This window comes from Balaenoptera acutorostrata, chromosome 20 (assembly GCF_949987535.1).
Source record: "Balaenoptera acutorostrata chromosome 20, mBalAcu1.1, whole genome shotgun sequence".
In the NCBI taxonomy this organism is placed as follows: Eukaryota; Metazoa; Chordata; class Mammalia; order Artiodactyla; family Balaenopteridae; genus Balaenoptera; species Balaenoptera acutorostrata.
Window position 1 is genome coordinate 52097667 of NC_080083.1, and position 23846 is coordinate 52121512.

Below are 23846 nucleotides of genomic sequence, written 5' to 3' on the forward strand. Positions count from 1 at the left end.
CGGGGGGCGCACTGAGTGGGGCCTCACCTTGGTGATCCCTAGCCTGTCTGTCTGCCTGGACCTTGTTCTCTGAGCAGCCCTGCTCTTGTCACGGTCCTGGATCTCAGCAGGTGGCCTGACTTTTAGAGCAGAAATGGCTTGGGAGGGGTGCTGGCTTGTCACCGGGAGCCCTGGGGAATGGGGTGGGTGGCAGCAGAGGGCGGGGGGCATGGAGGTTGGAGGTCTGGAACCCAGCTTCTCTCTGGGAGCCAGGGAGCCCTTAGGGTCACCCTATTTGGTGCTGCCCTGGTCCACTTCCTCACTCAGGGGCCCCAGAGGTGGGTCCCTCCTAACCTGGTAGGGCCTCTGCACAGACTCAGGAGGCCGCCAAGGGCCTGGCTGGTCATCGGCCTTTGGCTGGCTGAGTGCCCAGGTGACCTCTCAATGGCTAGGCTGCGGAGCCGAGCTCCCCCATCCCTGGCCTGGGTCTGAGCTCCCCACCCAGCCCCCAGCCACCTCGCCCCAGCCGGGCACGAACATTTAAACCCCTGTCCCCAGTTGGTTTGTGGTATTAAAAACAAATTGTGATCAGCCAGATTGTCATTTCTACCTGATAAAACATCACTTTTATTGATCTCACTCACCCAATGCCATCACTTACCTTGCTTCAGCATTTCACATAATGGCTCGTTTGTCTTGATCCAAGCGTAGTCCCGTGTGTTTAACCCTTGGGGCTCTGCAGCCTCACGTGCCCACCCCCGTCCCTTGCCCAGGCCCTATTCTGGGAGGCAGGAGGTTCTGGAAGGCAAGGGCCACCCTGTCTGAGTTAAGGTGGGAAGAGGGGGTGGGTGGGGGAGGGGAGGAGGAGATGGGGCTGCTGGGGACGGACCCCTGGGGGCTCACCTAATCCTGCTGTGGTCCTCACTTGCTGTGACCCAGTATTCACCTGCCCCCCAGCTCACCCCCACCTGCCCACATTCCTGGGCCCATTGGCGCCCCTCCCTGGTTTCTGGCCCTCAGGGCCCCCTCACCCTCCAGCCCAAACCTGTGCTCCTGCCCCCACCCCAGGCCCTTAGTCTTTCTCTGGTGTCAACTCCTCCCTCAGGTGCTGGACAAGCCTCTGTAACTGTGACTCTGGGGTCACAGAGGGAGTGGTCTCAATCTGATTTCGGACTCTCTGCCTAGAGCCTTCAGTGTGTCCCATTGTCCAGCAGGCAGTGCAGACCCTGTCTTGCACTGAGGGCCCCTCAGGGTCTAGCCTCTAACACAGTCCGGCTCCAGCTTCCGGCCCTCCTGGCCACCAGCTGTGTTCCTCACCTACCCTCTCCCCTGCTCTGGCCCAGGTCCTGCGTGGACTCTGCTGCAGCACGTAACCGAAGGTACTGAAGATGGGTCTTCCAGGCTCACAGGGGGTCTCTGCCCCCTTCTCCCCCGACAGAGGGGCTCGGAGCCAGAAACCCTGGTCAGCAGGGCATTTCTTTCTCAGACCTCTTCTGTCACTCGTCCTGGTCCCAAGGCCTCCTCTGGACCCACTCGCTCCCTCTCCCTGCTGCAGCCCTTGGAATTGGGCTTCCCTTCTGAGCAGCTGGAAACCCAACTCACCTGCACAAAGTGGGGGCTGCTGACTCATGGACTCGGAGAATCCAAGGGCTAGGTCGCCTGCCTTCAGGCACAGCTGAACCTGGGCACTCAGACTGTTTGTCCCAACTCCTTGCAGTCCCAGGCCGCCGGCTCAGGAGTCCCACTCTAACCACTCTTGCTTGCTGGGCTCAGAAGGGGCCAAGGGAAGAGCTTGTCAGGCCTCGCCTGGCCTCAGTCTCCATGCTCTGGGCCGGTCCGGTCCTTTTGCATCCCAGGGAGGGGTCTTGCCCCTCTGCTCTCTCGGAGGAAAGGGGCGTGGTCAGGGCTGGCCCGGGGCAGCCCCAGAGTGGGTGGGCCGGCAGTGTGTCTGTGCATATGTGCAAATGGGGGGGGGGCGCGCTGGGGGGGAGGGGAGTGCTGGTCACAGTGGTCACAGCCCCACGCCCCATGCTTATCTGCCCTGACCTGGGGTTCCCTCATCAGGGTCCCCAATCCCAGCTGAGGGGGTCCCTCCCCAGGGGGTCCTAGAGGTGGAGGAAAAACAGCACCCCCCCCCCCAAATTGGTAGGGTTCCTGGAAAGCCCTCGGGGTTGCAGCCTCACTGGCTGGGGCTCTCTGGCCGGGGGATGCATTGAGATGTAGCCCCGCCCAACACCCCTCAGGCCCTGGGGGGCCAACCCGCTGTTGAATGATCAGGACTGCTGTTTAGTACTCCTGCACAGCTGAAAATGTTTGTCAAATGAGTAAATTCATGCCTTCCTTGAGGAGGGCGTCTGCTGTCTGGTCTGCGCAGACCCCTCCCCTGCACTTTGGGGACCACCCTTCCTCCTGTGTCTGTGCCCTCCACTCCTCCCCTCCAGGGGCACCCGGCCTGGCCACATGGACTGGTTCAGGCTGAACATCTCACCCACCATGGGGGAGATCTACTAAGATAAGGGACCCTCATCCTGGGGGGTTTCAAAGGCCAAGGCCACCCCAAAATCATCCTGGTTGCATGTGCCTCTCACGGGCCCAGCATCCCAAGGGGCTCTGCTCGGCTGCCGCAGCCGAGGTAGGCCTGACCCAGATGTCCCAGTCCCTCACCCTAGCCTCTGGGGCCTCCAGGGAGTCCCCATGGGACATGTACACGGACACTGGGGTGCAGTTAGGATTCCGGACCATTGAAAACCTGCACAATAGTTCATATATTTATTCTTAAGCAAGTTATCAATAAAAAATTTAATACTAAAATGCCTTTACATAGAGTTTGCTGTTCATAAAACCTTTGTATTTTTTTTTTGTTTTTAGTGTTTACATTGAAAAAAAAATTCAACCATCCTCTTAGTTTACACATTTACAAGAGTCGTGCTTTTGCCAGGTTTAACCATGGTGGGAGGGGCCGCGCTGTCCGCACGCACACGGACAGAGGGGGACGGGAAGAGAAAAGCAAAGGACAAAAATCCATGGACTAGGGAGAAGAACCAATGGGAGGGCAGGAGGGCCAAGAAAAGGCTGCCTGTTCGTTTGCTCCTGCCTCGGTGCTTGGGGCTGGAAGTAGCCTCAGGTTCTCATTTCTGTGCTTGGGCCTTCCCCGCACACGCCTTGGCACTGGCCGCGTTGCTTCACAGCATCTTCCCACTTCCCCAGCCGCCAGCAGGACCTCAGCCGCCTCTCCAGGACGACCACCAGGAATGAAATATTGCACTCGAGCCGAGACAAAGGGGAGAGTTGGGGTGGGAGAAGAACGCTGGGGTGCAGGGGAACCCCTCCCTGTCCCTATACTTCCCGTGGAGCCACCAGGAGCGGCGGAGGGGTGATTTCCTGGTTGGAAAGAAAAAGGGGCCTGGGCACCCACTGACATCCCTTATTTCCCAGGTACCTGGCCTGTGTCTGTGGGTCACACAAGAGCCCGTCCTAAGGAGCAGTGGCTAACTTGGGGGGCTTTCCTGGGGCTCCCAGTGTGGCCAGGGGAGACTTAGTGTGGTGAGACATAGGAGCACGTGGCCCTCAGTGCGTATTTTCGGGGACAAGGGCTGCTGGGCCACGGGTCTGGCTTGCCCTGCTTGTCCCTCTTGGCCTCAGGAGGAGTGAAGGTGTGATGCGTTCTCCAGGGTTACGGGGGTGGTGCTGAGGGTCTGGGACACCCACACGGCACACGGTAGCCAGGGCGCTGGGCGGAGGGCTGCTCTGTGCACCCGAGGCTGAGTTGTGGGCAGAAGGAACCCTGCTCTGTGCCCCAAGCACTAGCCTGCCAGGCCAGCGGCCCTGCCAAGTGGCCGCAGAAAAGTCCCAGAAACCTCCACATGAGCTGGCGGGGGCCAGTTCCTTCCTTGCTCTGAGTGGAGGCTGGACAAGCTGGCCATTGAGACGGAAATCAGAAATAACTTGGAGCATTCAGGAAATAAAATCAAAACATCACTTTTTCTTATCGATAGTTTAAAATATTTGTTCATTTTTGCTTTGTCTTAAACAGAGGTAAGATACATATATGGCTGCTGTCACACTCTCGGGCTGGGGAGGCTGCTCCTGGCACCCCTTCTCTCCCCGAGGGACCCTCATCGTCAAACCCGCCCCCCCAGTCCTTTTTTTCCCAGGAGATGAATTAAAAGGAAATAAACTTGAGCGTGACTTCCATCTTAGACAGTCCCCCCAAGATATCAACAGGTGTAACCTAGGGTCCTGTCCGACCTCTCCTGTGCCCTCTGGCCCCCCTGCCCCCGCCCCCAGCTGCCTCTGTCGTCACAGACGCCCCAGTTGGAACTCAGCTAGGCTGAGGAAAACAGTGCATTTTCAAAGAAACCCCCCCCCAGAACAAAATCTCTACACACACACATACATAGACACACACACACACTCACGCACGCATACCTTCGTTACGCGTGTGAGGAAAAAAAAATCCTTTTCGGCTTTTTTTCCATAAAACTTTCCCGCAGAAATACAATATTTACATAGAGAAATAAATAGACAACACACCTGATTTCTGCTTTCCCTGGTGGGAGACAGTCGGAGGTACTAGGGAAAATATGGCTTGGATTCTAATCTCTCGTGAACTGCCGATGTGGGAAAACAGAGAGGGCCGGTAGGTCCCAGTCGGGGCACAGCTGACCCTCCGCAGCAGACGGATGGAACTGGGTTCTGATGCCCAAAAGCTCTCTCTCTTTCCAGGGAAAATAATAAAAAAGCCTGGATCTTGCCTTGGTGGGTTTGCATATTTGCTCAGACCTGCCCCTCCGAGGTGTGGGCCAGCCTCCCGCTCGGAGGCGTGGGGCTGGGTCCTCACGTCCTCAAGTCCCTGTGGCTCCGGCGCTGGGCATGGCGGGGCGGGTGGGTCACCTGCAGCCGGTCTGTGCAGGCTCAGCACAGGATGGGCACACCATCGGCCGTCACCAGGCGCCCGGTGGTGGGGTCGTAGGTGCCCGCCAGGTAGTAGAGGTCCCGCCGGTCCTGGTACTTGCGGCTCCGTGTCATCTGCTCGTACTGCTCGCGCCCCACTACCTGGCACTTGTGGGAGATGGTCTGCACGTCGTTCTCATCCTCGTGGCAGGACTGGTACAGCGCGTTCTGCTGGGGAAGGGGGGCGAGGAGTGCTCGGTGTCAGGTCTGGCCTTGGCCAGCGCACCCCACCCGACCCGGGACCCTCAGTTCTGGATAAGCTCTTAACTGTGTGGCCAGGGTCTGCACCCGGACCCCCAGCGGGCTGGCAGAATTGGAGAAACACTTGTTTCTGCACCGTCTGCAAACATGGTTCTCAGGGAAGACTGGAGAGTGAGCTGGGGGCATTTTCTGTCTTGGGTTGACCTTGGGAGGCAGGGATCAGCGGGCCCGTGGTGGGGGACATGGGCTGCTGAGGGCAGGACCTGTTTGGTGCTACAGGCTGCTGTGGGCCACAGTCCCCCACAAGGTGAAACTGTCACCCATTGCATGGGGAGCCACAAAGGCCCAGCTGGGGAGGGATCCAGGTGGCCTGGCTCTGGGGCCTGAGCCCTCAGCCGTGTTACTCCCTGTGGGGCCCACGGCACCCTTAGGCCGGGAGGCCTTGAGGTATGGGAACCGGGGGTGAGGGATGTCCATAGATGACCACTCCCCTTCTGCCTGCTGGTGCCAGTTGCTGAGATACCCCTTCCCAGGCCCCCCAGTCTGAGCCTGCCCACACCCCCGGATCCCCTGCTCCCCCCAGGCCCCACCTTCCCGTCGCTCTGCCGCTTCCCCAGCTTGGTCTCCTCTGGGTGGTAGAACCACTTGACCTTCACCACCATGTTGCTGCCCCACGACTCCCACATGCTCTCGATGCGGCCAATGTAGGGCAGGTTGGGCCGCCCAGCCGACAGGAAGACGGCACAGTCCCCGATGCGAAGCGTCTCCTTGCCCCGGACGATGGCCTTGTAGAACAGCTTCCTGGCCTTCCCCTTCATGCCACGTCTCTGTAGGAGACAGCCAGGGGCAGAGGGCGGTGAGGACCCAGGAGCCTCGGGGACAGGCGGCGGGCAGGGGACACAGGACAGGATGACAGAGAGAGACGCAGAGAGTGTGTAGGAGAGACAGATGGTGTGTCTTGTGTGTAAGTGTGCATGGTTGGGCCCACCTACCTGTGTGGGGTTCCCCGACCACTTCCAGAGCTGCCGGGCGGGCAGGAAGGCTGAGATCTTTGGCCGGTTTTCCACGGAGGGCAGCCGCTGCCTCCGGGACAGCTCTTTGGCTTTGGAGAAGCTCAGGGCCTCCTTGCGCTTCAGCCTGGGTCTGCCACCGCTGGGGCCCGCGCCCACGCCCCCACCGGCCACCGCGGCCCTGGAAAGGAAGCAGCGCTGGGCGTGCGGGTGTGGGCCAGCCCCCTTGGCGCGCAGGGCCTCGGGCTGGGCCAGGAGGGCGGGCACCGGGTGGGTGAGGCAGGTCTGCAGCAGCAGGGCTGGGTCCTCCTCGTCTGAGCTGTAGGAGGAGCCCTCGTCATCCGAGGAGCAGAGGCTGGAGGTGGACAGGGAGCCCGAGGAGGAGGAGGTGGACGAGCCCGAGGAGGAGGAGGACACGGAAAGGCGGGCGAGGAAGCGGGAGGGCACGCCGGGGGCCAGGCCAGGCCCGTCCTCCTCCTCGTCCGAGTAGGAGCTGTGGCAGTCACTGTCGCAGGGCAGCGGGTACTCGGCCTGGCCTGCGAACTTGCGCAGCGCCAGCCCCATAGGCAGCGGGTGGACAGGCGACCGCCCCTTCCTGTCCTTGCCCACGAGGGCCGGGTGCCCATAGCTGGGGCTGGGCAGGGGCCTCCCTGGCCTGGGCCCCACGTCCTTGTCACCCGCGTGCAGCGCCTTGCAGTTCTTGCTCTTGGGGGAGGTCACGCCCTCATGGTCCAGCTTGACCAGGAACTCGCCGCCAGCCCGCCGCCGCCCACCCTTCTCGGCCTCCGCCCGCTCGGCCTTCTTGGCCCGCAGCAGCTTGTGGGCACCCCCGGGCAGGCCGGGCCCGGCCCCGCCGACAAAGGGCGCATAGGAGCTGGCCAGGCTGCTGAAAGAGTCGGCGCGGAAGCCGTTGCCAAACACGGGAGCAGCCACGCTGTGGACGGGGAACAGTGCCTCGCGGGCCCGCAGCTTCTTGGTGCTGCCGTTGAGCTGGAAGAGGTTCTGCAGCACGCCCGGCCCCTTGCCACCTGCCGCGGCCGCGGCCACCGCCTTCCGCTTGGTCTGCGCCACCGCTGACCAGCTCAGCAGCGGGCTGCCCCGGCGGCCCAGGAAGTGGTCTGAGGCCCCGGCGGAGGGCTTGGTACCGGAGGCCAGGAGCTCCGCTTTGCCTGGGGAGAGGCCAGGGAGAGTCAGAGGAACTACCTGCCCGCCCCTTCCGGCTCCCCCACTCCCGAGGGTGCCTCCCCACCCGAGGTCCCCGCAGTCCCGCGAGTACCAGCTTTGTCTTTGCCTACGGATTTCTTCCCGGAGGTCTTTGAGGCTTCAGGGCCATCATGTGCCTTGGGAGACAGGCTGGGAGCAGTGGCCTCACCAGGCGGGGGTGCCTCACAGGAAGATTTCTTGGTCCTTCGGCAGCTGCTGGACACCAGCAGGGCTGGTGAGGGCTCTGTGCCTGCAGAGTGGACCAGTGGCCTCAGCGCTGTGCTGTCGGGGTGACTGCCTCCCCTTGCTCCCTCCTTGGGAGACTGTCTGGGCCCAGGGGAGGCCCAGCCCAACTCCAGCCATAGGGGCTGACCCAGAAAGGTTAAGGACCCCACGCTGGAGGGCCCTGGGGCTCACACTGGATCTTGAAGTCCGGAGGCAGCAGCCTGATGTTGGAGACGGCGATGTGGCCAGTATCCCCATCGTCAAACTCCACCACCACGGAGTCCAGGTCCTCTTCCTCATCACTGGAGGCGCCTGGAGACAAGGCCCACCTGAGCACGGGGCCCTCTGCTCGGGGCCCACGGGGTTCTCCCTGGTGGCCAGGTGGCCGGGACGGGAGGATGACAGCATGGGCTCCGGAGCGCCTGACAGATGATGCTGGGATATTCTGCTCCCTGATCACATTTGACCTTGGAGCTGCCATGGCAGCTGGGAGCAGCCTGCCTCCCCTCCACCTCCCGGAGTGCGGCCGGAGAGGCAATATTACCGCCATCCATCACCCGCATCCCAGGGCACACTCACAGGGACGCGGGGCCCCGACCTCTCCCTACGCACACGCGCATGTGTGCAAACACATGCCAGGTTGAGGCCTGCCCGCCCACCTGCCCCCGCACCTGTCAGACCGCAGGGCCCCCACATCCTGTGCCTGGGGGAGGGGGCAGAAGGATTTACCCCAGGAAAGCTGGTGCCCAGGTGACCAGTTTACAACCCTCAGGTCTGGGGCTCTGGGGCCCCTTCTCTGCTAGCCCTTCTGGACAGCCAGAGGCTCCACCCTGTCCTCACCCCAGGTCCCCCCTCGCCTTTTCCTGGCGACCAGGGAGCTGATGCTATCGTCTGCTCTGTCTGACTGGCTCAGGCTTGGGAAGCAGGGCTGGCGGAAGGCCCTCCTTGAGAGACAGGGTCCCCTCCCTGGCACTCGGGTGGGGGCTCGGAGGGGCCTCTCATCTGCAGCTTCGTCTAATGGGAGGGGCTGATGGGCCTCCCTGGGGGTCCTTGGGCGGGGCTCACCTCGCACTACGCTGCCTGGGTAGAGGCAGCGGGACTTCTGGCTCCAGTAGGCACAGACCCTCGTGCCGGGCGGGAGGTACCTGCTGGACTGTGGCCGGACATCAAGAACCTGCGGGACCAGTCGGGGTGGCGGCCGTGAGTGGGCAGGGCTGGCCAAGGGGTGCCCGGGAGGGGCTGGGTGCAGCCAGGCCCACCTCCCTGGGGTGGTGAGCCGAGCGGGGGCTGTCCCCTCACCGCCTCCTGCAGCAGCTGCTCCAGTGAGTAGATCCTCTGCCGGTTGCCTCTCTCACCCTCGATGACGATGCTGTAGCTGAGGGGCACGGGCAGGGGAGCATGAGACAGGCCTGCGCATCCACCACCTCCCGCTCAGGCCTCAGCCCACGTCCCTCCCTGCGCACGCCCAGGCCTTACATGTCGGGGGGCTGCAGGGTCCTGACGCTGCCCGCGTAGAGCAGACTGTCCTCTTTGGGGATGAGCACGGGCAGCCCGTCCTGTAGGTCCTCCTTGTGGATGGTGCACGAGCGTGCTGGGGAGATGGGGGTGTCAGCACCTGGCCCCCACCCACCCACTGCTGGCCCCAGACGCTCAGCGTCCCCTCCCGGCTGCTCACCCAAGGCGGCGCTCTGCTCGGCGCTCAGGGGGCCACTGGCCTCCTCCTCTTCCTCCTCCTCCTCCTCTGAGAGGCTGCTGCTGTCTTCAAACTCAAAGTCGTCCTCCACTGCGAAGCTCTCCAGCAGCCGGCTCACCGCCCGGCCCTTGCCCTGGGGGGTCAGAAGTGTCAGCTCTCTTGGGAGGGGCAGGAGGGGTCAGGGCTGGCTGGGCCCCAAGGTCGGGGTGGGGATGCTACCTGTTTGCTGACAGCCTTGGTTTTCACCTTGCCCGCTTTCCTGCCCCTCCCCAGGATGGCCTTGGCGTTGCGGGGCGACAGGGCGATGGACAGGGCCCCGTTCTTCCGCTGTCGGAGGGGAGGGGCTGAGGTGAGGGTGGCCCCAGCCTTCCTGCCCCCAGCCTGACCATGGTGTGACTCAGGCTGACCCTGAGTGTGACCCTGAATATGAGTCCCAGAGTGTGACTTGGTGTAGCAAGTAGAGAAAAAGAGTGGAGTAAATGTCCCCGAAGGCCTTTCACATCTGGCACCCACCCTGCTGGGCCCAGGACCCTGGGGTGCCCACTGGCCCTCACCCGCAGCCCTGGCTGGAGCACCGTGCTCTTGCGCGTGGCTCTCTTGAGGCGCTCACTGGCCAGCCTGCTGCCCTCCTCGTGGCAGTTGAAGGCCCGGGTGGGGCTGCAGAGGGCTTCCCTGCCAGGTGCGGCCCCCGGCTCTGCCCGCAGGCTGCCCTTGGCCTTGCCCTTGGCTTTCTTCTTGCCGGGCCCACCTGGGGGCCTGCGCCCCGGGGCCTGCTCCAGCTTGCTGCCCACCTTGGCCTTCACCGTCCTCCTCTTGACCTTGACCTCACTCTCGGGGCTGGACAGGCGGCAGGCCCCTGGGGAGGGAGGGAGGGAGGCCGTCGCGGGAGCCCCAGCTGCCTGCTGGGGCCCTCACGGGCCAGGCCTGCCCCAGCCCGCCCTCGCCCCCTGGGTACCTAGCAAGCCCTGCCTCTCCTTCTTCTTCTTGGCCTTCTGGTTGGCCTCCATCTTGACCACGGAGGAGGGCGAGGGCCCCAGCACGGCCACGCGGGCCCCGGCGTGCAGTGCCAGCCCGGGCTCCTTGGCGGGTGCCTCTGTTTCCAATAGACCCTTGCAGTTTTCACTGTCCGAGCCGCTGCCTGGGGAGAGGCGGGTGGTCCAGGTGATTTGGCATCAGAGCAGTGCCATTTTGGGGTGGGGTCGGGGGAGCGGATCATTCGCATGTACGGATGGGTTGGGGGCTGAGTGGAGCCTGTCATTGTCATCCCGGGGCTGCTTCGAGGGCAGGCACCTGGGCCAGGTGTCCAGGTGAGGGTGTTTGGACCAGAAAGGAAAAGGGGCTGCCTCTCTGACCTCCCTTTTTCTGCCTCAGTTTTCCTTTCTTATGCGCTGGGCAGTGGTGCACCCACCTTGCAGGGCTGGGGATCCCCTTCCCCAGGGCAGCCCCTTCCCCTCCCTCGTCCCCCTGCCAGATGCCCTCCTGTTTCCTGCTTCCTCTTCCCTCCCTTTGTTCTTTCTCAGGCGGGACCTGGGGGAAGGGGCAGGGGCTGGCAGTGAGGAAGCATCTATTTTTCCAGGCTCCTGTTTCTGGACATGTGCGTTTGCTGGGGGCCAGATAACCCCTCCAGGTCACCTGGCCGGACGCTGCAGGAAGGCGGGCTGGAGCAGGCAGAAGGGCTATTTTTAGCCCCTCTTTCCAGGATGCATCCAGCAGCCTCTTTTCTCCCTGTGGCGCCCCGTGAGGGGGTGGGGCACGGAGAACCCATCCTGGGCCAGTGAGAGGTTCTCCCTGTGTCCGGCATACGCAGTGAGCCCTGACCAGGTTCTGATGGATGTCCCAGCTCCCGCCCACCCACTCCCCCAGCCCCCAGTGACCGTGGAGGTCCTGCTGCACTGCTCAGACCAACAACTTGCCTGCCTCATGTGTTGCGGCCGCTGCCGGCTGGGCTGGGAACTTAGGTGTCTCCCTGCCAGCAATGCCACCATCCGGCTGTGGGTGCCGGGCTGCCCCAGACACCTTGGCGCTCTTGGTTCGTGACAGCTTCTTCCGGATGCGACCCCCTGGGGTGGCCTCCTTCCGCCGGAAGGGGCTGAGGCTGGTGGGCAGCCCCTTGCTCTTGACCTTCGGCTTCAGCTGGGCCACCTTGTGGGCCACTGCAGATGCCAGGTCACCCTGACCACTGCTCTTCTTGCACCGAACCTTCTCCTGTAAACGGGCAGGTGGAGGCTGCAGTCACCGGGTCCCCCACCCTGAGCCACGGCCCTGCGACCTTCGGCCTCCCCTCTGCCAGTGCTGGGCTTGAAAGGTGGCACTTCGCTGGCCCTGCCCTCCAAAATGCCTGAGAGGGAGTCTGGCCCCGGGGCACAGGACCTGCCCACTGGAGCCTAAATTTGTGCCTGTCTTGTCCCCCATTTCACAGCCGCCTTGGACGGCCCAGCCTACTCAGCTTGGCAGAGGGAGGCCAAGGGCCCAAGTGTTTGTCTTGTCCTAGAGAGAGGGACCAGCCTCCTGCTCTGGGAGGGACAGGCAAAGTGACAACAGACTCAAACCCACCTCTCACCTGTCCCTTCCAGGACCCTAGAATAGGTGAGGGGTGGGAGGCACCCACTGCACTGAGAAGGAATGGGGTGCTGGCACCCCTGGGGGAGCCTGTCCCAAGGGAGGGGCAGTGCCCTTGGTCCACCCACTACACCAGGTATGCACCTGACATGGACATCGTGGGCCCTCCCTCCCGAAAAGCCTTCCTGTGACCTATGATAACTGTGTGTTCCTTTCCTCCCGCTGGAGTGAGCAGAGGGAGGGGAGGTGTCACGGAGCATAACCGGCCCCTGGTCATACCTGCAGCTTCAGAGGCCGCCTCTGTGTGAGGCACATGAAGCTCGCTGGGCCTGGTCTGCTCATCTGAGCAGTGGGGCCCCAGCTGGATGGTGGCACGGGGCAGGGCGGGGTGGCAGTGTTTGGCCTGGGGCTGGTCTACCGCCTGCCCCCTGTCCTGTCCATCTGACATCCTGCACCCGGGCTTGAGGGTGAGGTTGCTGTGGGACTCACCGCAGATGCGGGTTGCAGGCCCACGTAGGCGCCCTTCTCCAGCCGGCCTCGCTTCTTCGAGGGCTCATCATCGCCGCCCCGCAGCTCGGTGCACAGCAGGCTCAGGCTGGACCGCACTGCCCTGGGAGCACGGGGGGGTGCAGGTCACACCTGGGCGCCTGGGCCTTGTCCCCGAGACAGTCCCTGTGGCGGCAGCCAGGGCGCCGTGGTGGGTCGTGTGGTGCAGCTGTATGTCTGGGAGACCCACTTGCCCCTGTAAAGGCCCTGCGTCTTTCCCGGCCAAGGCTGTGCCCCTGGGCCAGTCTCCTCTAAGCACACAGAGCTGCTGGGAGGCCAGGGGGGCCAAGCCAGTGCTGAGACACCTGGGCACCCGCTACCTAGCTAGCCCCCTTTGCCCACTGGGGAGGGGCAGCCCAGTGCTCAGGGGCCAGGGGTCTGTGGCCAGTTGGGCCACTGTGTGACCTGTGCTGTGGCCTCAGTCTATCTACCTGGAAAATGGGGATGCTTTAAATGGTGCCTCTCTGCAAGGCTGGGGTGGGATCATGCTGGCCTTTGCACTCACTAAGGTCACTTAGTGAGTGCAAAGGCCAGCAGCTACCGTAGTTAGGAACAAAGAGAGCATCAGGAGAGGCCCCTGAGAAAGGGGTCCACCCCGAGCATCTTTGCCACTGCCAGGAAGAGGATGTGGGGGGCAGCGGCCAGAGAAACTCGTGCCCAGGCTCTGCCTCCTAGCCCCCAGGGACCCCCAGTGCTGGGCTCAGACCCCTCAGAGCTTTGTCCCCTGCCCTCAATTCTCCGTCTCAAAGGAGGAACTCTGCACCCCCCCCCCACCCCCAGCTCCCAGATGGGGCCCTGGAAGCTGCTGACTCTGAGCCTGTTTCCCTGTGTCCCACAGGTGTGAGGCTGGGAGCTTGGCTGCCTGTCCTTTGCCAGACAGGGGCTGGGGGCTGGGCCTCTCACCTACTCCCTCCCTTACCCACATAGCATTAATGAAAATGAGTCACAGATGGAGGCTGAGAGCCCTGGCCCGGCCCTGGCCTTGTGCGGCCAGACGTCAACTTTTACCTTCCTGCCCAGAGAGGCCGGGCAGGAAGCCGGCCCGGAACCATACTTGGCCCCCGGGCCTCGGCCCTCCCACTTCCTGCCTGGGCCCAACTGTCAGCAGCTACTGAAGGGCAGGGGCCCCACAGAGGGATGGAGAGTGGGTAGGAGCCTGAGATGGGGAGAGGGTGGGAGAGAACCCCGATCCTTAGGAAGGGAGGGCCCTGGCCTTGGTTTCCTTCCCCGTCCAGCCAGGGCCTGTTTTCTCAGGTCAGTGGAGAAAGTGGCCACAATACAAGCACCAGGATGGGGCTTCCAGGGTCAGGCAGGGGCTTGGCGCCAGGCGGGCTCGAGCAAAGCATGGGGCAGCCTCGCCAGGGGCTCCCCAGCAGGGCCCCCTGCCAGGCCCTGGTCTTAGCCAGCAGCCCCTACAGTTCTGGCTGGTCCTCAAAGGGAGGCCCCTGGAGCCCCCACCGGGTGACACCTGGGCAGGGCGGAGGGACAGCCTGGGGAGGCCCCACAGCCATATGGTGCATCCCCTCCCCGCCCACAGCAGCCTACGCGAACTCCCCTCCCTGTAACCTTCTCCGCGTTTGCTAATGTTTTGTGACATAAAGCCCTGAGATTAATTTTTTGCCTCTGTCTTAATTGAAGGAACCATTTAGTGCCGATTTAACTATTATTACCAAATCATCAGGATTGATGCAGTGTGCACACGCCGCGCCAATCGTGTTTGGAGGAGCTCGAGGATTTATGCAAATGGGCCTGCCGGGAGAGGCAATTTGTAGCCGAGAAGGACAATTATACCAGGCCCGGGAGTGCGCCAATGACTGCGCCGAGCGGGTAATGGATAATAACCGCGCGCCGGCAGCCGTGCGCAGCACCTCAGCGTGACCAACGACTCTATACGGTGCAGATAAAGAGGCTTTTACGCAACGCCGCCTCGTACTCGTGGGGCCGGGTGGGGGCTGGGGCTTGGCAGGAGGGATGCCACGGCCCCGGCCACGGCCAGGTGCGTGGAGCTGGTGTGGCCACGCCCCAGGCCCAGGGGGAGGGGCTTGTCTGCTAGGGGTTCAGTGCCCCAGACGCTCCCCACCGCGGCTGGCCCGGGGTTCTGGGTCTTCAGGAGAAGCTGTGAGGGAGGCCCAGCGGCCACGGAAGCCAGAGAGGAGCCCAGCCCCCACTGCCCGGGCCTCAAGGGCAACCTGGGCCAGCCCAGCGCCACTGAGTAACCTCCGGCCCCAGGCACCCCTTGGGGCCCATGCATGCAAGACTCACTTGACTTTCTTGCCTTCGCTGGGTCGCAGGGCAGGCAGCAAGCTGGAGTATTTGCGCTTCCGCGGCCGGCCGGGCCCTCGCCTGGCAGGGCTCCGCGAGCTCTCGTCTCTCCTGGGAGCCACAGGAGGGGTGGTCAGAGGCTGACGCCCGTCCTGGCTCCCTGACAGGGGTCCAGGAGAGGGCAATGCCCTTGGGGGCTGTGGCAGGGGGCGGGCCCTCCCAAGATTTGGCCTGGGGAGCCTGGTCCCCAAACAGAGAGCAAGGCTGAGCCAGCGTCCCCGCTGCCCCCGCCATCCCTGCTTCCCAGTTCCAGCCATCCTGCACACTCCAGTCAGGTGGGCTCCCCCCACTGCTACGGCAACTTTAGGGGTTCCCTCCGCCCTCCCACACCCCAGTCCTGCCCCGGCCTCCCAGCCCCCTCAGACACCACTATTCTCACCCTTTGCCCTCCTATCATGAGGACTGGCCTCTGCCTTGCACCCGTCTCTGTTGGGTGGTTCTTCCACCCCCCCACTCTCCCTTGGTTTCTCTGCTGAGTGAACGCCTCAACCTTCCACCACTTCTGGGGACCCTCCCAGGCCCCCACTTCTGGCCCAACTCAGCCCAGCACACACAGGTTGACCTCTACCCACAAGGCGGTGACCCTGGGCTGGGCTGTACCCACATCTGCCCCAGTGCCTGAACTGGGGGTGTCTCCCCAAGCCACGCTCCAGCCCTCCCCACCCCACTGCCAGCCTGGGCCATACTCATGGTCATGCCTGCGCTGCAGCCGGGCCAGCTCCCGCTGCTTCTCCTTGTAGCGCCTCTGCAACTCCGCCAGCTGCACGCGCATCTCTACCTCCTGCGTGTCCAGCCGGTCGATGGCAGCCTTCAGTGGGCATACCTAGTGGGCAGGGGCACAGGGGCCTGTGAGCCCCGCTAGGGGACCAAGATGGGGTGGGTAGGTGGCCAGCCTGGGCACTCGAGGCCTCCCCCAGGTCACGGCACTGGGCAATGGGGGCGACCAGGGACCCCACTCACAGGCTTGGTCTTGGGGGTCCAGGTGTCCTTGCGCTGCAGGATCTGCATACGGGGGGTGAGCGTGGGAGCCCTGCAGGAGTCGGCAGTGGGGGGCTGGGCCAAGGAGGCGGGGCTGTCCAGGCCAGCAGCCTCTACCAGGGACCAGGCTGAGGCCAGCGTGGCCAGGCGCTGCAGGTTGAAGGCCAGCACATCCTCCTCCTCTGCGGGGGACATGAGAGTCAGTGTGTGTGCAAGAGGCTCTTGATGTCAGCCTGCATCTCAGCACAGCCCAGACTACTCCCTCCTACCCCGTGTACCCACCCCCCACCCCCAGACGCCCGGAGGCAGCCGGACTCCCTGAGACATGCAGAGTGAGGCGGCCTGGAACAATGAGATGGGCACCTAGCACTCGCCTCCGTTCTGGGTGGGAGAGATGTCACCCTTGGTTACCGTCGGCCAGGCCAGTTGAGATGGCACAAGTCCTCAGGACAATGCCCAAACCATTTAGGCACGTGGCTTGTTACGCCCTTAACAGAAACTGCCTTGCATTTTTGCCCTCTTCCAGATCCATGAAAACCCGGAGTGTCATAGCCCTAGTGGGTGGGGAGGGATGGCCCAGTGCAGGGTCAGAGCCGAGCCAGTGGAGGGCAGTGTCCATTCAGGGACAGGCCTGGAGTGGAGACTTGGGACTGAGTGCAACCACGGGGAGAGGGTGGTGGCAGAAATGGGGGTTGGGCATGCACAGGTGGGCTGATCGTACGAGGAGTTGAAGCTGGGGAAGGAACCAGCCAGGATGAGCCCTGTGGGGTCAGACAGGATGCCTAGAGCTGGAGGTGTCAGTGGGCAGTCGTGATTTCTAGAACACACAGCCAGCTCTGCCCTCTGAGAAGGCCTGAGAGCAGCAACACCCCAGTAGCAACGAGCACACCTAGCACCCTGAACTTGGCTTCTAAAATTCTCTGAGGAAAGGTACTGGGCTCCTTGGAGAAATGGCTGATTCCAGGGACTGGGAGGTTTGGGGTGAGCTGGGAACACAGGAAGTTCTCAGAGGATGATCCAGCTGAAGGGGCCAAATCTGAGACAATTCAATCACCAAAATTAAACAGTGACAGTGACAAATTATAACGGATTGAAGCGAATAAAAATCCACAAGTCACACTGATATAGATAAATGAATCCAATGTTTGAAGAGGAAGGGGATATCACACCATTTCAAAGTCCCTCCCCACGAAATACTTAGTAACTACAAAAGGGGAAGTGCCCAGCCATAGCCTTGATGGAGTCATCAGGGTGACCCACCCTCAGTAATGGGACAAAGCACAGGTGGACACCGGAAGTTCAACCCTCTGTACACAGTGCTGGGTCAAGGCCAGAGGTGGGTTGCTGGGTCAAAGGTGCCCTGGGAAGGTGGGGGAGGCGCTGAGGGGGCTTTCTCCTCCCACCTCCAGCTGGGGCAGGGATATCTGCAAGCCCCATTTCAGCTAAAAGTTCCACAGGGTCTCCTCGTCTCTTGGGGTCACTGTGACTGCTAGGAAGCCCCTCTGTTCCTCCCTGAAGCCCCCACCCCCGCCCCCACTCTTCAGGCTAAGCCTGCTGAGACTGCAAAGTCCTGCAGGGTGAGCTCTGCGGGGGGATGGTGGGCTCGGGGAGATGGCAGGGGTGGCGGTGCTGCTAGGCTCTTCTCTGGCCTCCAAACAACAGCCTGCCTTGCTCTCTGGTTCAGGGAGTTGTGCAGCAGACAATAACAGCCCCACCCCCAAGCCTCCGGGGTCTGTAATCCCTGTCCCGGGAGAGATGTAGGGCTGGGCTGTCCAGGCAGATTGAGGGCTCCACAGGCACAGAAGAGGGCCAAGGCTTGGACTTCCCTCAACCAGCCAGGCTGGCAGAAACTGTCAGGGCCAGGAGAAGGTGGGAGGAGGGGTGCAGGTCAGCAGGGTAGTTCAAAAGTGGGGTCTGGGATCTTGACTCACCTAAGTGAGGTGGGTCACTCAGGAACAAGGGGCAGCCATACTCCGGAAGGGACAGGGCCTGGCCTTCCCAAAATTCCAGGGTGGATGGGAAGCCCAGTGGGCACCGTGCCCCCCAGTGGCCCCTCCAAATGCAGAGTGGGGCATTTTGGGTGTCTTGGGGATGGGCCCTTGCAGGCAGGCCCCACCATCCACGTGAATGGCCAGAGAAGTGTCTGACTCCCTCCCATCCCAGGGCTCCATCTGGGGCCTGAGTCCCTGCCTCCTGCGATGGAGGTCCACAGGCTGGGCAGCCTGCCCACTGAGCTCCCTGGACTTGAGCCCAGGTGGGGGATAAGCCAGGGTCCTGCGGCCAAGTCCTACTGGTGGGGGGTGTGAGGGCTCTGGACGCCCACATCAGTGAGGGTGGGGCTGGCCCCAGCCTGGGAGCAAAGAGCCTGGGGCCCGAACACCAGTGCCACTCGGCCTGGCTATGGGAGTTGGGGGCCACGTCACCTTTCAGAACCTGGTTACCTCCTCACCCCCACTTCTCAGGGGCTCCCACCTGGCCTTTCACCAGCTCTGCCTGGCCTGGGAGGTACTTCAGGGGGTCTCCTCCGGGAGGAGGGGGCAGGAGGCCCCATGTCCCTCTGGATCTCTACCCTTCCCTCTCCCCTCTGTACCCTGGCCTGTTCCCGGGATGGTCTTCTCCCGCCTTCTCCGTGAGTCCTGCCTTTTGCTCAGAAAATGAGCTGATTTCCTGAGTAATTTCAGGCAAAGCAGTCGCTGAGCTTGTAGGGAACGGCTCTAGAGCTGAGAGGCTGCGCAGACGGGCCAATTAACTGGGACAGAGGGAGGGTGGGGGCCTGGGAGCAGCAGGAGGGGAGGGTGAAGGCCTGAGGGCTCCAAGAGGGGAGGGCGGGGGTCTTGGGAGAAACAGGAGGGGAAAGGGGGGTTTGAAGGTTCCAGAAGGGAAGGGTGGGGTGGAGACCCAGCAGTGGCAGCAGGGCCTGGCCTGGGCTGGCAGCTGCAATACCCACAATGGGACACACGTGGTCTACACGTGGGCATCCATTCAATGAGTGGGCACGGGTCCAGCAGGCATTCACATGCACAGACTGGTGGCCACACACGTGGCGCCCGGCATCCCGCTCAGTGCACCCTCACGCCAGCCACACTCACACGGTGGCTCTGGGCAGCAAGGCCCTGACCGGGGCAGCCCCGCCTCACGCTACAGCTCCAAGCGAGGCCCTCCCAGGGTTCCTGACAGGCAAGGGCTCCCCGGCTTACTCTCCTCAGCACAGTGGTGGCCCCTCTGGTCAGAGAAGAGAGGAGTGACACAGAGACCTTCAGGGAAATTAACTTTACAAGAACCTTCCCATATCTCCACGCAGCACAAGAGGTGCTGGCGGCTGGCAGTGGGCAGTGGAGAGCTTCACGCGGTGGGAAAACGAGTGGGTCAGCTGAGGACTTCGTTGGGTTCTTTCTATAAATATCAACAGGGCACAAAGCCTGGCTGGGGGTGCTCCCCCCACCCCCCCGAGGGGTTCCAGCAGGGAGGGCCTGGGAGGGGTCCCTGTCAGGGACATAAGTGCTAGAGAGGCCTAAGCAAACGCCTGGCCCTTGGGCTCTGGTCCGAGTCAGGGCGGCACCAGCCCTGGGCTGGCACCCTGGGGCCCCTGGGCGGGGTGCAGGGAGGCCAGGAGCATCTTGTCACACAGGTCAGCCCCAAGGCCTAGTGAGGCTGAGGGGGGACGTGGGGGGTGCCACCTCCCTGGGGCCTGGGAGGCAAGGGCTGCCACATCCTGAGCTGGGCCCCGTGCAGGCTAGGTTCGGAAGCTGCAGAACCCAAGGAGGTGAAAGCTTATAGCAAGAGCGCCATCTTTCCTACCCGCTTCCTGGCTGTGAGCCCGTAGTTTAGTGACCTGACCCCCCCCCCCCGCCGTGGGCCTTGGCATCCTTGTGTGTAAACTGGAGACACCCTCAAGCCCCTTCAGGGCATCGTGAATATCCACAGCCACCTTTCTGACACCACGCTCAGGGTGCAGTCCTGGCCCTGAGGCCCTACCCCATGGCTCATCCTGCAGCCAGGGGTGGGGGTAACACCGTGTGGGCACACCTGCCTGGTTTCCTGACACGGGGCCACATTGTGGGGACAACGGAGCAGGGCTGAAGGCCGCTGTCTGGCCGGCTGACCCTGAACCTATGCCCAAGGGTCCAGCTCCTGGGGCTCCGGAGGGATGGGGCTTACCTTGCAGGTCTGGCTCAGTCCTCTGCTGCTGGATTTCCAGGTCGGCCAGCTCGCTGAGCAGGGCAATGCCATGAATCCCTGAGCTACGGGGCAGGGGAGCTGTGCTGGGTGGCCCAGGGACAGTGGGGGGCTGAGGGTCCAGTGGGCTGACAGCGGGCAGATCCCCCAGGTTGATGGTGGCTGCCACCAGGGCGTCCAGACCCGGCAGCTCCCTGGGCGGCCGGCTGTTGTCGGGAGTCAACCCCCAGTCCTCCTCCTCCTCCTCCTCCAGCTCGGCCTCCTTGAACCTGGCCGCCTCCTCTGCCTCTGCTTCTGCAGGGGGCTGCTGCTTGCCCGGCTTGGCCTGATCCAGGGCACCCAGGCTCCTTGCTTGCTGCTCCACGGCCTGGGGGCTGGCCCCCAACGAGGGCCCCTGCTCTCCCTCCTCCCGCTCCTCCTCTGTGGTCCTCTCCTCTTGGGCCCCTCCCTGAGTAGAATCAGCCTGGCCAGTGGCCTCAGGGCCCCCTCCCTCGAGGAGGGCCCCGCACCGCAGTTCTCGCAGCCCCTCCAGTGGGCTGGGGTCCGCTGCCTTCCCCGGGGGTCCCCGCTCGGCAGGGTGGGGGTGTGCGGCAAGGTCCTGGGTGGCCTCCCTGGCCCCTGAGGGCAGCCCAGGCTCCTCCAGGTTCTGGGGGCTGTGTGGGCCCAGCTCCCCGGGTGGGAACGTCCTGGCCAGCTCAGGCTGGGCCCCCGGCGGGGCGGTTTGCATAGTTTCGGGGTCCGAGAGGTCAGATGAGTGCACAATGCGGGGCAGGGAGAAGCCCGAGCCGGCCGCAGGGCACGTGTATCCGGGAGGCAGGTCTGCAAAAGAGGGCGTTGTCAGGAGAGAGCAGCTGCGGGTGAGGGTGACCTCAGACACCTCAGACCCACACCTGGCGGGGAGGGTCCCCAGCCAACCCTCTGCCTGTGGTATGTGTGAGGCAGGAACGGGGACGTGGTATGTTGAGGGGGGCAGCAGGGGAGCACCGGGTGCAAGAGGAGAAGCCCCCAGGCCCTCCTCCTTGGCCAGGACAGCTGTGCGTTCCCCAGCTCCTGCCACTGCCTCGGGGGGGGGGGGTCCATGGGGGTCCCTGGAGGCCATCTCTGGTATGTGTGGTGTGGCTAACCAGAAAAGGGGGATTTTAAAACAAGATACTTGAATCAGGGCTTTCCCTGAACCAGAATGAGCTGGCAGCCTGTCGGAGGCATTATGCCCCATTAACTACAATAAAAGAAAAAAAAAAGGAAAAAAACTCTAAAAAAAAAACCCCAACAACCTCGGATGGCTTCAGCCTCCTTGTGGAACTGGGACGAATTTTATGTTCGCCACACGGGCTTCCAGTGTACACTCTCAGCCTAATTCAGAGAGAATCAAATAGCTGTGGAGGAGCTGGGGGGCGGAGGGTGGGAGGGCGGCTGCAGAGGCCGAGGCCGGGCCTGGACCCTCCACCACAGGCCGCCTCTCCTTGCCTTGGGCCCAAGTGGTGGCATTTCGGGCCCTGACAGTGAGACGAGCTCCCTTGCCCAGCTTCGTGGCTGCTGCCCTGTGGTCCTGCCACCGTCCCCGGCAGGCCAGGCGCTTCCTTATCCACAAGGCTCCAGTGCCAGCCGGCTGGGCCTGACCTTCATCCTGCCCCATCTGCCAGGGGCGGGGGCCCTGAGTGCCTCCCCATGGGTCCCCCAGAAGGACTGTGGAGAAGAAGGAAGAGAAAGAGCAGGGGGACAGGCGACCTTGCCCCAGGCGCTATCGGGGGGACTGGGTCGGTGAGGGCATCCCTGAAGGTGCCAAGCCAGGCAGCCCTGCCCCCCATTCAGCTCTGCCCACCAGACAGGTGACAGGCCTGAGTGGAAGGGGGCAGGCCAAGGCCAGCCCAGTGCCGCCCGATCTCACCTGGTTCCAACGTGTTGAGGTCGGCTCCGGGCCGCTGGCCCTCCCCACTCTTCTCCTCGGCGCTGGGCAGCTTGGAGCCTGGCCCGGGGCTGCCGGTGGGGCAGACGGATAAAGTGCACGGGGCGCCGGGATGCGGCGGTGGTGTAGGGCAGCTGGCGGGGGGCTTCGGGGCGGGAGAGTGGCAGCAGGGTGACAGCTTGGCAGGGCCTGTGGTGGCGGGTGAGGGGGTGCCCTTGGCCGTGGGGGTTAAGGCAACTGGCTTGTGGGTGGACTTCAAGGCCTTCTCCTGGGCGGGCTCCTCTAGCTCCAGGTGGTGGTCCTCAGGCTTCTGCTGTTGGGTTGGGGCAGAGGCTCAGCCCGGCTGGGCCCCCTGCTCAGGGCATCACATCAGTGTGGGGCAGGGGTGGGGGGCATGTGCAGTGGGGACTCCTGGGCCAGGCCAGGTGGCAGCAGAGAGGCAGCCAGCAGTGCCCTGGGTCCCAGCTGGGCGTGGCCGAGGGGGCAGGTACCTGGAATTGGGTGGCCCGCTGCAGCTCCAGAGCCTGAGTGGCCCGCTGCTGCTGCTGCTGCTGCTGCTGCTGCAGGGCGTAGAGCTCCTGCTGCCGTAGGAACTGGGACCGTGAGTAGACGGGGAGCTGGCCTGGGTGCTGCATGTGGGAGGCAGGGCCCCGGCCCCCGTACATGGGAGGCCACAGTGAAGCCTGGTCCATGACATCAGCTGTGGGCCGGGCCAAAGGGGTCGTCAGCCCCGGCGGGGACAGGGCGCTGGGCTGCATCCCAGCCACCGAGCTGGCCTCTGCCAGCCCTCACCTCCCGCTCGACCGCCTCGCACCTGCCTCCCGGGCTCTGGCCAGGTGCCTGCCTCCCTGTCCCTTCCCCAACCCCCATGGGGGGCTGCTCCCTTCCTCAGACCCACTTCTGACACCCGCACATGCAAACAGCCTGGCCCGGGAGGCCCTTACCAAGCGCATGGGGGGCGGCGTGGGGCGTGGGCTCAGAAGGCAGGATGACGAGCTGTGTGGGGGCGTCCTGGGAGAGGGGGAAGACGGGGGGCATGGAGCCGGGCACGGACGCAGGGAAGCCGGGGGGCAGGTTCTGGTGCAGGGCAGGGTGCCCGAGGCCTGGGGAGACAAGGCACTGAGGTCAGGCAGTGCAGGGCAGGAAGCAGGGCTCCAGGCTGAGGGCTGTCAGCCCCAGGCCAGCAATGACCACCACGCCCGGCCAGGACTCTTGTCCTGCCCCATGCACCCCTACCTGCCCTCAGAGCACTGACCGTAGGAATGTCCCCCCATCCACAGGGAGGGGCTGCGGGTGCGGGGCAGCCAGGGGGGGTGGGCAGGGTGGGGATGGGGGGCCGGGTCCCCGCCCAGCTGGCTGCTCTGCAGGGAGGAGCCCCCGGCGATCACGAGATGGGGGGCCAGGTCTCCAGGGCAGCCGCTTGACGGGTGGATCCGGGCGAACTCCACGAGGTCCTTGCTGTCCCTGTACGTCACGGGGGATGGGTGGGGGCTCAGCACAGCTGCCACCCCTGGCCCAGCTCCTCCACCTCACCCCTCGGGGTCACGCTCAGTGCCAGTATCTGTCCCAGCAGCGGTCCCCCAGCACAGGGGGAGTTAGCAGAGGAGGGAGGAGGAGTTAGCAGAACTCCCTCCAACAGGGACAGAAACCCCAGCAAAGCCTGGGGTGGGTGCACAGCTGTGCCCGAGACAGGCCACAAAACCTGACACAGCGCCCACTTAATCCCACACGGCACTATCAGGTGAGCCCAGAGGCGCGGCCCGGACCCCACCCAGAAGGCTGCAGCCCAGTTCTTACTGCAGCAGCAGCTCACGGCCGGCGAGCCCCAGGCGGTCCTCACACAGACGCACCCTTTCCTCCTCGGCCTCCAGGTCTAGAGCGTGGGTGGAGCGGGGCCCACTGCCAGCTGCACAGGTTAGAGATGGTAGAAAGGGGTGAGGGTTGGGGCGGCCGGGAGCCAGCAGCTAAAGCAAGCAGGAACCCTACTTCGAGCCGGGGGGCTGACGAACTAAGAGAGGGTCTCCTGCCCCATGGGCCTCACAGGGGAGGGGCAGGGCAGGGCAGCCCTGGGAGGGCCTGGAGACATGGGGAGGTG

At 63.6% G+C, this 23846-nt stretch overlaps 1 protein-coding gene across 7 annotated transcripts in view; it reads right to left on the reverse strand.

Moving 5' to 3' along the window:
- Window positions 1-2734: 2734 nt before the first annotated feature.
- Window positions 2735-23846, reverse strand: part of BAHCC1 (BAH domain and coiled-coil containing 1) — a 60984-nt gene continuing 39872 nt past the window's right edge. For 2 of the 7 annotated variants that reach the window (XM_057535874.1, XM_057535879.1), the window contains 23 exons: window positions 23549-23657; window positions 23007-23215; window positions 22696-22854; window positions 22243-22451; window positions 21734-22064; window positions 19828-20664; window positions 15652-15851; window positions 15378-15514; window positions 14632-14742; window positions 12313-12433; window positions 11174-11469; window positions 10220-10398; window positions 9819-10120; window positions 9484-9591; window positions 9247-9397; window positions 9048-9162; window positions 8871-8946; window positions 8637-8745; window positions 7764-7883; window positions 7420-7596; window positions 6126-7312; window positions 5724-5960; window positions 2735-5103 (listed from right to left, as the gene is read on the reverse strand). In XM_057535874.1, coding sequence (XP_057391857.1) covers window positions 4894-5103; window positions 5724-5960; window positions 6126-7312; window positions 7420-7596; window positions 7764-7883; window positions 8637-8745; window positions 8871-8946; window positions 9048-9162; window positions 9247-9397; window positions 9484-9591; window positions 9819-10120; window positions 10220-10398; window positions 11174-11469; window positions 12313-12433; window positions 14632-14742; window positions 15378-15514; window positions 15652-15851; window positions 19828-20664; window positions 21734-22064; window positions 22243-22451; window positions 22696-22854; window positions 23007-23215; window positions 23549-23657 — 5690 coding nt within the window. In that variant the 3' untranslated portion in view covers window positions 2735-4893. The remainder of the gene's footprint in view (window positions 5104-5723; window positions 5961-6125; window positions 7313-7419; window positions 7597-7763; window positions 7884-8636; window positions 8746-8870; window positions 8947-9047; window positions 9163-9246; window positions 9398-9483; window positions 9592-9818; window positions 10121-10219; window positions 10399-11173; window positions 11470-12312; window positions 12434-14631; window positions 14743-15377; window positions 15515-15651; window positions 15852-19827; window positions 20665-21733; window positions 22065-22242; window positions 22452-22695; window positions 22855-23006; window positions 23216-23548; window positions 23658-23846) is intronic. The other 5 variants (XM_057535876.1, XM_057535877.1, XM_057535880.1 and 2 more) reach the window with 5 other exon arrangements.